The sequence below is a fragment of the Sinohyriopsis cumingii genome, chromosome 11 (assembly GCF_028554795.1).
Source record: "Sinohyriopsis cumingii isolate HCF-2022 chromosome 11, ASM2855479v2, whole genome shotgun sequence".
Taxonomy (NCBI): domain Eukaryota; kingdom Metazoa; phylum Mollusca; class Bivalvia; order Unionida; family Unionidae; genus Sinohyriopsis; species Sinohyriopsis cumingii.
In genome coordinates this window covers 3,165,850-3,179,768 of record NC_142971.1, presented here as the reverse complement: position 1 = coordinate 3,179,768, position 13,919 = coordinate 3,165,850, and the positions used below count along the sequence as shown (strand labels likewise).

The following is a 13,919-nucleotide window of genomic DNA, read 5'->3' as shown; positions in this document are numbered from 1 at the left end:
AGTCACATTAACCTGACACCAGGACAACTAGTCCTAAAAATAACCTCTTAATGCTGAGTGCAAAGTGAGGCAGCTGCTAGTACCATATTTTTATGTCTTTGGTATTATTCAGCCCTGGGTTCGAACTGCGACCTTCCGCATCTGAGGCTTCATAGTTAATTTTTTTTAAATCTTATGTTTTTTTTATAGTTAATAAAAAAGATTTCATATTTGCCAGGAATTAGTTAATTGGATATTCCTTAGATGTAAATGGTATTCATGGCAAAGATATTTTATGTTTTTATTTTTCTAATTTCTTGGTTTGTAGCAACCACAAAATGCATGAATGATGGCACCCTTGGAATAAGATCAAATTGACAGTACATATCATAATTGCCATTATTATTCTTATAGATTGATACAATGCTTTTGGCCTGTTTAGACGCAATAACATCATTGTTCAAAGTAACTATTGCAAAGCCACTGTGTTGATTCAGCAAAAAAACAAAAATAATATTCCATCAGGATATATATCAATGGCTATCTGAAATTTTGTACCTGTTAACTGTAGGGGCATTTTCAAAATATATTGGTTGCTTTGCTAGTTTAGTGCATGTTGTTGTTTAGATTTTACTTATAATAGAAACTCATAATATATATTTCTAATTTTGTTTGTTTGTTGCAATTGCATGAAAATATGTTTGATGAATACTTAATATCAAGTTATTTCAGATGTTGATCTATTTTAAATAAATGGTTGCTGTAATATTTTTAAATTGAAGCTGAAAGTATGCTTGAATGGCATGTATTAGACTTATTAAAAAAGAACAAAGACGCAGGATCATTTCTCTGTGGTTACTAACAATAAATCAAAATATTTCATAACTTAGTTCTTTTTATTTATGTAATTTTACATTGTTGCAAAACTAATATTAAGGAGTCACATATTTATGATACATTTGTCTTTTACACTTTGTTTTTTCTTTTCTTATATGTCAACTTGGGAAGACTTAAGTACAATGTCTAATTTTATATTTAACTTTAGACTTTCAAATTCTTCATAGTTTTAAACAATGTTTAATAAGTAAAGTAACACATTTTCAACATATTTCCCCTCCAGGTACCCTAGATAGTGCTCCAGTTCTACAAAACCCTGTGAACTACTTACAAGTGATGACTGGAGTATATTTTGAGTTCAAGGTACCAGCTAACACCTTTATTGACCAAGAAGATGGACAAACACCAAATCTGACCCTCATTGTCAGAAGACCTTTTGGAGAGCTTCTTCATGCAAGCTCCTGGCTGATATTTGATCAGGACAGACAGATGCTTTATGGTGTTCCACTGATACAGGATCTTCAGTATGATGAACCAGACCATGGGAAGCAGAACATTTCCAGCATCACATTGACAGTTGAAGATTCAGCTGGTAACGTTGCCAGGGATTCAATTTATCTAGCTTACAACAACTCCCTTTTCTCTGAAATTACACACCGATTTGTTCTTACTCTGAACAAAAGTTTTGAAGGCTTTATGTCAAAGAGGGAGAACTTGGTCAAACTTGCAAAACTTCTTGCAAATTATTTTGGAGATACGGGACCTGGCTTAATTGTGTTTCTTGACATTAAACCAGGATCAGTACATATATCATGGAGTAATATAAGTTTATCAGGAAGTTCCTGCAAACGAGATGGTATCATGAATCTTCTGAAAAGGATCACATACAACAACTCCCTTGTTGATGATTTTGTATCCAAGTTTGGTACCGACTTTGATCCAGTCTCAGCAAATGTTGAATTTGTCGGCACATGTACGTTACCTCCCATCATACAAGCGGTACCAACAAAACAACCCCCTGCACCCCAAATGGACAAAGATGGGGAGAGTTTCTTGATCCAGGTTGTATTACCTGTTGTGGCAGCAGTTTTATTTCTGATTATCCTAGTATTAATTATCTATCTTGTTTATCGTCATAGACATTCAGATTCCACAGATGTTCTAAAATCAGAGAAACCCACATTTCTCGAGGACAGGAGACCTATTATATTTCCTGAAGAGCTGGAAATGGTGGATCCATCTTTGAAACCTAGACAACCCTCTGTGATTCCCACTGACTACATCCAGGACTGCCCTCCAGAGGACTCTGTTGGTGGGTCACGGAATAACCTGGCTCCACCAGGATATCAGCTTCCATATGAAGAAAATGATTTGTTTTATTCAGATAATCAGTCACCACCACCTCCCCCATCATATGGATCCACTCATAACACAGAACCACCTCCATATAGACTTCCACCTCCTTACCCACTGAATTCAAGACCATAGGCAGCAACTAGATAAAAGATGGGTGTTCTCCAGTTTTTAAATCATCTTTGAAATAGGTACAGCACACATCACATTTAAATCCATGAATCACTAAGAAAGAGTTGTAGTTTGACCATGAAGAAAATGACCATATTTTCTTGTATCACATGTAGCTAATTGTGGTCATTGTAGTCCCAGATAAGCTACTGGATTCTTGGCTGGTGGTTCAGACTCAATATGGTGTATTATGGTTATGATTTAAATCAAACAATATAGCCTCCAATCTACTGGAGTTGTGTTATGGCAGTCTGAATGTGTTAACTGATAGATGATGTTTTATGAGGGTGAATACGGTAACACTTTCATCTTGTATGTTATCATGACATTCATTTTGTGTTACATCATAACATTCATCCTGTGTTACATTTTGACATTTATCTTGTGTTACATCATGACGTTTGTGTTACATCATGACATTTATCTTGTGTTACATCATGATTTTTATCTTTTGTTACATCATGACATTTATCTTGTGACATATACTGAAATTTATCCTGTGTTACATCATGACACTTGTGTTACATTAAGGTATTTATCTTGTATCATATAATGATGTTATCTTATGTTTTATGGTAATATAAATGTATGTCAGTGTTATACCAGTAGCATCAGGTGACATGATAATGCAAATGGATATGTTGTATAGTTATAAAATGTTATACCATATAACATGATATTACAAATGCCATGTTATGCTGTTATACTGATGGCATGAGGTAATGTGATATTACAAATGTATGTTAGAAAAGGATATGTCATTTTCTTATGAAAATGCTACACCAATAACATAAGGTAAAGTGATATAACAAATGTATGCTAAAAAGGCTATGTCACTGTTGTTACACTGATGGCATAAGGTAATGTAATATCACAAGGATGTGAGTTGGATGATATTGGTAACATTGCTACTGAAGGATATTATATTCAAATTGCCATTTATATGAAGATAGTTATAAATCATGTAATTGTAGAGATATTTTCATTTTGTCTTTCCTGTTACTGACAAGACATTATTACTTTCCCAGCATCATTAACAATGTTAAGGTTCTGTGTTAAAGGTTTTGAAAATCATTTATCTTATATATCAGTTGATGTAGGGGGGTAGATATTACATATATATTACATAGTAAAAGGTCAAATTGATATTCATCTTTATATCAGTTGACCTGAGAAGTTATATATTATACAGTAAAATGTCAAGTTGATATCATACATCTTTATATCAGTTGACATGAGAGGGTATATATTATACAGTAAAATGTCAAGTTGATGTCATACATCTCTATATCAGTTGACACGAGATGGTATACATTATACAGTAAAATGTCAAGTTGATGTGTATCTTCCATATCAATGGATATAGAGTATGTGTTTAACAGCAAAACATGGATATTACGTATGTGCTGAAACTTTGTCATAACTTGACTGTACATGTCTAAAGCTTTTACCTGGCAATGTTTAAATTTTATGTCATGAGTGTCTAAACACAATTTGGGCTGTTATAACACTTTATAGGGTAGCACTGCAGTCTTAGGAACCCTAGTGTTTATTTAAAGATTCATATTTGTCATATAAGACTCCTTTGAAATATGCATATATCTCCATGAAAATTAAGGCGTTACAATTCTAATTTAGTTTTCTTTCTTAATTTGTGAAAATGTTGCAAATTACTTAAGATTTGGTGTATATAAAGCATGCAATTAGGAAATTTTTTCAGCAATAAATTATGTTAAGATGGTGACCCAGTGTATATTTATATTCCATAGAACTTCCACATAATTATCAAATTGTGTGTACAATCTTTGAGATCTCATTTAAGATCCTAGTTTTATAATTTGATATGTACTAGATTGCTTTTGTTTATAAATAATTTTATTGTATGTGGTAATGTTACTACTAAAGGTCAGCAATTTTAAGTAAAAATAGTTTGTATTTTTATCTGAGATGATGCTATTTATTCATGTAATTGTACTGTGGTGTATATTTGTATTCAGTTATGTCTGGGCTTAAATTCTCACATGGAAGTTTTTAATTTTCATTTTTGATGCTCTACCACATCACTGGTTGGGGCATATAGTGTTCCATCACAACTTGGTTAGATTTTGTCTTTGGGTATGTTTTTATGCACTCCTAACTTAGAACTAGATATGTTTTAGCCACTGATAACTTAGATCTAGATATGTTTTAGGCACTGATTACTTAGATCTAGATATGTTTTAGGCACTGATTACTTAGATCTAGATATGTTTTAGACACTGATTACTTAGATCTAGATATGTTTTAGGCACTGATTACTTAGATCTAGATATGTTTTAGGCACTGATTACTTAGATCTAGATATGTTTTAGGCACTCTTAACTTAGATCTAGGTATGTTTTTAGGCACTCTTAACTTATATCTAGGTATGTTTTTAGGCACTCGTAACTTAGATCTAGGTATGTTTTTAGGCACTCTTAATATAGATCCAGGTATGTTTTTAGGCAGTCTTAACTTAGATCCAAAATACCTATATGTTTTTTGATTACTCTTAACTTAGATCTAGGCATGTTTTTTAGGCACTCTTAACTTAGATCTAGGTATGTGTTTAGGCACTCTTAACTTAGATCTAGGTATGTTCTTAACTTATATCTGCTCTGATAACAATTATCATCAGCTAGTTTTCATTGAGTTTACTCCAAAAAGTTCAACATAAAAGAATTTTAATCTTTTAGACCTCCCTTGAGCATTGATGAAGTGGAATATTGATTTTTACCTAATTGGACCAATTGTAGCTGTTTTGAAGGGTATAGATTTCAGATGTCAGCTGTACTCAATATACCAGATTTGCATGTTAGGTGGCGCTCTACAGTTTTATATTTTGCATAAGGGTTAGAATTTTAAAGAAAAAGAATTTCCCCAGCTTTCCTCACTGGTTATACTGGCTATTTAAAAGAGGCCTTGAATATCTTAGGTATTGTTCAAAGAACCTTTAATTCCCTTTATGTTGGTCTTTGATTGATGGGTGTAATATGGGTTATAGAGTATACAGCTTGGCCTTACTCCAGATGTGCACCTTTCAAAAAAGTGCTAGCTCCACTTGGTCATTTTCACTTCCTGAACTTAAGAGGTAAATTGTATGAAAAAAAGAGCCAATAACTGTTTTTTACACTTTATATATTTGGTAATTCATTTATTGCACTTTCAGAAGCTGGTATTGTCTAGTTTGGCAAATTTCATTTTCCCTATTTTAATAGCTGCTAAGGACAGTGTACTTTAGACAAATTCAGGCTGATTTTTGGAGCAGAAGGGAGCAGTAGTTTTAGTTAGCAGTGTGCTTAGATCATTTACAATTTCCAAAAATACAATTTACAAAGAAATGTCAGCCACATTACATCAAAGTAGCATAGAGGTATGCCAACATTCTCTCCACTGTGCATATTTTAAATGCAGACAGCTTCACCTTATATACATCACTCTCTCAAAAGTACATTATAACCGGTGAGTGTCCCCTTATGATGGTTGCAAGGTTTTTTGATTTTGATTGGAATAATGTTCTTACATATTTTGGTAATATGTTGACAGGAAATGCTTTGAACCCTCAGGTACAAACTTTTCCATTTTGCTCTGGTGAAACATTTTGCATACAGAAAAATGTGCATGATTTGTTTATGGCTGTGAACTATTCATGTTAAGGCTGCATCTTCCCTTTGTTAATATTTGCAGAAACATTATGTTTTGATGGTGAAAATTTAGAGTTTTAGGGAAATAAAATCTACTTTTTGAAGTTAGAGTTCATATGACTGTGATGCTTTTATGTTTCATAATCTGGGGCCCCGAGTGGCCGAGTGGTCTAAAGCGCTCTTCGTTACAGATCACTGCCATCTCACCTCTGTCTGCGGCGGTTCGAGTCTAAGATTCAGACAATGTGGGTATGTGAGAAAGCTTGCCAGTAGCTTCTCGTGGGTCGGTGGTTCTTTCCGGGGTTTTCTCTGGTTCTTCCTCCACCATTAATACTGGCCGCCATGTATAGCCTATCATGTGCTGCAAAATGGCGTTAAACCCCACAACAACAACAACATGTTTCATAATCAACTTTGTGCAGCTGATCCAATTAATTTTGCAAATATTCTTCTTCTAGAGATGCTGCTAATTAAATATTTATGTGTAGTTTCCTGAAACAAATACATGTATTCTTTGGTACTAAATTATGTACTAATCTAAAGGTTAGACTAGTCACCTAGCAACAGCAGTCATTTTATATCCCACCATGAAAGTGTTAGGGGCAGAGTGTTACCATTTCCTGTTACACCTTGGATAAGTTTTGCATTGAGGTTTTTTCAGGCACCAACAGGACATCCACATTCAGTGAGCACATTTGTAGTTTCTTTTTTATTCCTTAACACCAGCATCAGTGAATCAACTAATACATGCAGAAAATATTTCCCTCCATGTGGAACAATTATTGTTCATTTTATTTTGGTTTTCTTTCACCTAACACAAGTAAAATACATCCCCTTGCTACATGAAATTCAAACCAAAATATATTTGATTGCACTTTGTCATCTATTATGCACACAACTGTATCCAGCATAGAACAAAAAAATCAGGGTCTAAGCTGTTTCTTTTTTATGATTTTAAGGTAGTCCTGTTTTCTAAAATCAGGACTTTCTACACAGTGCAAAATGACATGGTCATTACATGATTTTAAGGTAGTCCTATTTTCTAAAATCAGGACTTTCTACACAGTGCAAAATGACATGGTCATTACATGATTTTAAGGTAGTCCAATTTTCTAAAATCAGTACTTTCTACACATTGCAAAATGACATGGTCATTACATGATTTTAAGGTAGTCCTATTTTCTAAAATCAGGACTTTCTACACAGTGCAAAATGACATGGTCATTACATGATTTTAAGGTAGTCCTATTTTCTAAAATCAGGACTTTCTACACAGTGCAAAATGACAAGTGAATGAAAAGTGTGAGGTTTGAAAAATCTTTAGCAATTATAATCTGCTGTAAATCATCAGTACAGACATTTTGTTGCAGGAAGTGTTTGTGATCTCAATAATTTTGTCATCCCCTCCCACTCCAAATAAAGACATATATCTGTTTGTATGATTGGTAGGAGGATTTTATATTGGTGCATTTTGGTTATGCTATGGACAATGAGGGACAGGACAGGTGTATGTTGTTTGTTCTACTGCTTACTCCTAACAAATTGCATAGACCCAGATCTGCTGTAATATTATGCAATGGCAGTCTGGGTCTATGCAGTTTGCAGTTGGACTCGTCTTTTAATACAGTACCCATCATTAATGATCTCATCAAGTTGATGTGAAACCTATTATAAATTTAGGTTCCTTGCTGCCAAGGATGATGTTACCTAACAATGGTCGAGTCTCGGATTCGGCCAATGTGGGTATGTGAGAAAGCTTGCCAGTAGCTTCTCATGGGTCGGTGGTTCTTCCCAGGGTTTTTCTCTGGGTTCTTCCTCCACCATTGATACTGGTAGCCATGTATAGCCTATTGTGTGCTGAAAAATGGCGTTAAACCCTCCAACAACAACAACAACCTAACAATGGTCATGTAACAGTTACGCTGTACTTAGATACAGTGTACAATGTTAGTAGATGGATGGAATCAGAGTGAAACAACAGCAATATAAACAATTGTCTTATTATGAAATAATTATTTAGAGTTTATAATAAACACATCATTGTAACTTGATCTTTAAGTTTGTATCTTGCTTTGTTTGATAGCAGAAGGATGTCAGCTTTGACCCTTGACCCTTTGATACATATATCTAGATTAAGTTTCTGTACTGATATAATCAGAATGTTATAACCAGTCAGTTTCTGTACTGATATAACCAGAATGTTATAACCAGTCAGTTTCTGTACTGATATAATCAGAATGTTATAACCAGTCAGTTTCTGTACTGATATAATCAGAATGTTATAACCAGTCAGTTTCTGTACTGATATAATCAGAATGTTATAACCAGTCAGTTTCTGTACTGATATAATCAGAATGTTATAACCAGTCAGTTTCTGTACTGATATAACCAGAATGTTATAACCAGTCAATTTCTGTACTGATATAATCAGAATGTTATAACCAGTCAGTTTCTGTACTGATATAATCAGAATGTTATAACCAGTCAGTTTCTGTACTGATATAATCAGAATGTTATAACCAGTCAGTTTCTGTACTGATATAATCAGAATGTTATAACCAGTCAGTTTCTGTACTGATATAACCAGTCAGTTTCTGTACTGATATAATCAGAATGTTATAACCAGTCAGTTTCTGTACTGATATAATCAGAATGTTATAACCAGTCAGCTATCAGAAAATTGAGTAAAGAAATGTTTAATGAGAAGAAAAAAAATTCTGCCAAAATTTTGCCAAAGTAATGAAAGTTCACGTGGTAATAATGATAGTGGGATTTATAAACAATAGCTCTTCTTCAAGTAACACTCATTGTTGCTCATTGTTGTTGTTGTTGTGGGGTTGAACGCCATTTTTCACCACATGATAGGCTATACATGGCAGCCAGTATTAATGGTGGAGGAAGAACTGGGAAAACCCCCAAAAAAACCCACTGAAACCACAAGAAGCTACTGGCAAGCTTTCTCACATACCCATATACTGGCTGAACCCGAGACTTGAACCCATGCAGACAGAGATGAGATGGCAGTGATAAGTAATGGTGAGCACTTTAGACCACTCAGCCACTCGGGGTCCCCTTTGATCATTGTAAGGGTCATACAAAATTACTCTCCTTTAGCATTTGTAAATATACACATTCAAATCTTATTGATCCAACTTAAAAGTTTTTCCAAAAACTGTATTTGTATGATGCCTACGATTGGCAGGTTAGACTCTATATTTCTTCATAATACATATCAGTCATCAGCTGTTTTGTCAAGAAAAGTAACAGGATGTGTAGGTTGAAATTTGGTACGATTTATACATACAATTGTTCTATTGTGATGCAATCGTTGATTTGTATTAAAGGCAGAATTACCAACAAATATTTGTGTACTACTCAAGACCAAATTATATTATTCTGAATTCATTTATCATAGATGGAATCAATTGTCATGGCTTAGCCCTTTGGGGAGGGTACATAAATTTGTGAAAATGTTATTTACAAAATGGTACCTAGGTTGAATTAGTTTTCATTTGGTATTAAAATTTTAGGTTAACTAGTAATTGAGTGCAAAAACCATGGTACCCAATAAATACAAGTGAATTCATGGTCCAAGCTAGCAAAATATTGTCTGAATTAAACTGGTTATGTGTTAAACTAGAATCATTACATTTGTTTCCAGAAATGATGGCCGATTTTTTTTATAGTATTTGATTTTATTATTAGGAAAATTGTTCACCTCATTTTTGCAGTGGTTTTAATGATCATACAACAATATAATATCTGTTGATTGATTTTTATTCCTTATTCATTTTTTGAATATATGTTTGTTTAATATTTTTAGAGTTCCCGTTTCTCAGTGTCTACTCTATTAATTTGATGCTTGTTATTTCAGACTTACCTTGATGTAATTTAAATATTAGTAAGTTGCAGTCATTTCATAATAAATTATTGTAGGAAAATTTATACCATAAGATTTCAGCATGCACAAGTTAAAATTCAGAATATATATTGATGACAAATATGCTAAGTTAAAAAAGAATCGCAGGAGTGTATGCCCCATCTTTGGAGTTCTCCCATCATATTAATGATATCACCAATTTAGCTCCCAATCAAAAACTTTGAAAAACTTAATGGATTATATATTATAAGAAACCCTCAGTCAGGCTCCATTTTCACTATTTTGTGGCAAACTGTCAAAGAGTTATGGCCCTTGTTTAACAAATTGCATCATACTGGTGCAGAAATCTGTGTCAGATAGTGTTATAGACACATTTCTAGTCAATATCTAATTTCTTAATTGTCAAACAATGATATACTGTCTTAATTTTTGTCTTTTTAATTGAAATTATTATCTTATAGTTTCTTATCTTACAATATCAGTTTGTTTTATTCTTGATAAATTACCTTGAGTAATGTGGTTAGTACATTACAAAGCAAAAATTTGATTTCAAGTTTTGTCACAGTGAATACTGGAAATGATTCAGTAAGAAGTCAGCAGAATAAGAAGTCATAGTTACTCTGATTAATAGATAGGTGTCAAAATGAGAACACATAGACCTTGATTTTCCTGGCTTTGCATAATGTAGTGGTAGAGTCTGCATTGTTCTACTTATTATTTTAGAATGCCATAAATTCTGATATTGCAACACTTTATGTGATGTCAGCTATGGGTCAACATGGGTTTTAACATGACTACATATATTGCAAATGACAGATTTCTAGGCCAATCTTAGGGATGGTTCTCCAATAAAATTGACAGCATGTTCTTCAATCTTACCAGAACTGTAACATTTGATCCAGTTTTATTGTTGGATTGTTTTACTGTAATTTAAAACACATTGAGGAGTCCTAATAATCGTTTAATTACTGTAATTTAAAATAAAATTGAAAATCCATATTAACGGTAATAAGTTTAGTCATTGCAATTTTGTTCGGATCTTCTTGAAAGCTTAAAGTAAATTAAAGCTGTTGCAGATGATGCAAACAATAAACTCAAAACTTGAACAGGTTTCATACACATTAAATTTCACATGCATTTTTTTAAATAAAAAAATTATGTAAGTAATTATTCTGTTGCAATCAGGTTGAATTATAATGACATTATTTATTACTTCATTAACTTCTTTCAAACTTGTCTGTGAATTAAAAAAATGTGTACACCATTTCATTACCCTAAAAAGGTAGATTATTCCAGACATCAAAACACTCCCCCTTTGTATTGCTGCCATGAATGTTGCCCTTGTTCACATCTGACATTTTTGGCATACACACACCCCAGTATTGTGACTTTACAAATTACACAAAATATATGTGTACTGACAGAGATTTTGTGATGTAGGGAACAACGAGCAATTAAATATTTAGTGTAGGTACATTTTTGTCTTCCAGAATCCTGATACTTTCCCTTTTTTGGGGATTAGTACATGGACTTTTAAGCATTCACCTTGAAGATTTTTTTGTAATTTGTATTTTATTTTTCAACTTTTAATCAGCATCATATTGCCAGTATTGTGCTGACATACTGTTAAACCATATACATGTATACATAAGCATCCACAACAACTGCTTATAGCGGAAGAAAGTGCCAATATGTCCATTATTTAAAATGATGTTGTAAGTTTTTCAAAGGCTTTAATATTACTTTCAGGTGGACTCATTTACTTCTTCTTCTCAGAGGTGTGTGTTAAAAAGAAGAAGAAAAATTTGGTTTAATTTTTAGAATGTAAACTATTAACATTTATGCCTGCCATTTTAATCAAGAGAAAAATGCTGTTGTATTCCAGTTTACAAATAAAAATACAAACAAACAGTTAGCATGTTTGTATTTCACATTTGCAAATGTTTTCTCAGGTCTACTGCTGACAATTTCTCAAAAGAAAGGTCCTGATCAGAAAAAACCCTGAAATTTTGATAACTCTGCAGAAAAACTCAGTACACAGATCATGCACATTGAATAAGTACACCATTTTAAACAAGTTAGTATAAATTACTGGTCTTAATTTCATGCCATTATACATTTGTAGACTGTTTCATCATTGAGATTCATTTAATTGACCCCTCGACTGCATGTTGCAACTGTCAATTAACCATCATATAAAAAGAGATACTAGGGGACCAATGGCCACTTCTTTGCCCACAAGATATAAATCATAATCATTACTTAGTCACATTTGGGCTGGTAATGATTTGGTAACTGGACAAGAGCTTGCTCAGTCGAGTAGAACACCCATATGGAGTTTGCTATATGGCATACAATAACCAGTCTTTATGACAGCAAAAGAGGCTTAGTGGTTAGCATGCCAGACTTATGACCAGACTGGTGCAGGTTTAAATGCTGTTACTGTATCAGTTCAGACTGGTTGCCATGTGGCATTCATGGGCAAGACACTTGGCTTGAATTACCTTGGCACAATATAACGTTATGTTGCTGTGTCATAAATACGAAACCAAACCAAATAGAATCTTTATCACTTCAACATTTTTACAAACCCTTTACAGAGTATCTGCAAGTCCAGACTCAGTCATGGGAAAATTTGTCAGAAAGAAAAATGGGTTTTAAAGGAATATAAATGCTAATTACTTGTAGTTGATAAGAGTAATCCCCTTTTGTTGAAGAGGTCAATTTCAGATCTTGTTCATTTAAACATGGATCATTGACTTGTTTTCTTCAGCGAAACAGCAGTTGTATCCTAAATTGTTTTCTGTGATCAGTGATGCTTTTTTAATATTTTATCAAGATGTTTTTTTTTTATATATTGTGGCAGTGACACTGAACATATTAGTTAAGAACAATTTTCGATCAGTTTCCAAAGCAAACTCTATTCCTGAACAACACATTTCAACATAGTTTAGTTTTCACCTTGGCAACTAATGATGGGAAAATGTTTCAGAATAATATGCAATATTTTTTGTTGTCTTGTTGTTTTTGTTTGTTTGCTTTGCCTATCTTGTGATTTTGTCAATTTGATTGTGAACAAACTATGAACAGAATATGTTTTATTATTTTCATGATTGTTGTGATGTGCTTTATGAAACTAGGTACTATCAAAGTAGATGGTGAATGTAAGTTTATCATATGTTGCTTGTAATAGGGAATAACAAACCTGTCATTGTTAGAGTGTCTTTTTAACATAAAATATTAACTAGTCATTTGTGAAGGCATGTTTAATAAATGTTTTCCATGTTGTATTGGTAGTAGGAAATTATCATGCAGTAAACAGACTTGTGGAATACTCAATTATTATTAAAGTATATACATACATGTATGTTTCTGTTGAGTTGCCCCCTCATCTCCTAAAAGTTCTAAAAGAATAATATTTTTGCATATATATAAAGAAGTATTATCTTAATTTACATTTGTAATTTTCCGCCAAATATTTATCACAAGATTTGATGAATGGTTGCATGATCAAATAAATGTTTTATCCAGTTTTATATGAACAGTTAAATCTGGCACTTACAGAAAGCAGCAGTGAGCAATAAACCTTTTATTTTAATGTCTAGAAAGTTGAAGTCCAAAGACAATCCATAGAAGTACTGACAAAGACCAAGTTTAATATTCCTCAAACTTTTTACCAATGCAGAAGTCCTTGACATATGCAGCTGACAAATGAAAAATCATTGCACAAATCTACAATGGACACACTGCCCTCTATGATTGTGCTAAGATAAATTGGCCAATATTTAAAAATATTTAAATTGTCTTGAATAAGAACATGCACCAAAATTAATCTGTCCTAATATATATGTATGTGACAGTGCAAAAGTTTCAATATGCTAATATTAGTTGTTTTACAGTAAATAATAATAATAATAATAATAATAATAATAATAATGAGAACTTTGTAAAGCGCCTAATCTTTAGAAGCTCTAAGCGCTTTACAACATTAGACAACACCTATAAGATAAAAAACATAATGATATGATTACAAAAAC

General features: G+C 32.9%; 1 protein-coding gene across 1 annotated transcript in view; it reads left to right on the top strand.

The window, feature by feature from the left end:
• The window catches only part of LOC149787535 (dystroglycan 1-like), a 43,367-nt gene extending 34,784 nt beyond the window's left edge, over window positions 1-8,583 (top strand). The window contains exon 4 of the mRNA XM_089973669.1: window positions 1,100-8,583. Coding sequence (XP_089829795.1) covers window positions 1,100-2,304 — 1,205 coding nt within the window. The 3' untranslated portion in view covers window positions 2,305-8,583. The remainder of the gene's footprint in view (window positions 1-1,099) is intronic.
• The last annotated feature ends 5,336 nt before the right edge of the window (window positions 8,584-13,919 follow it).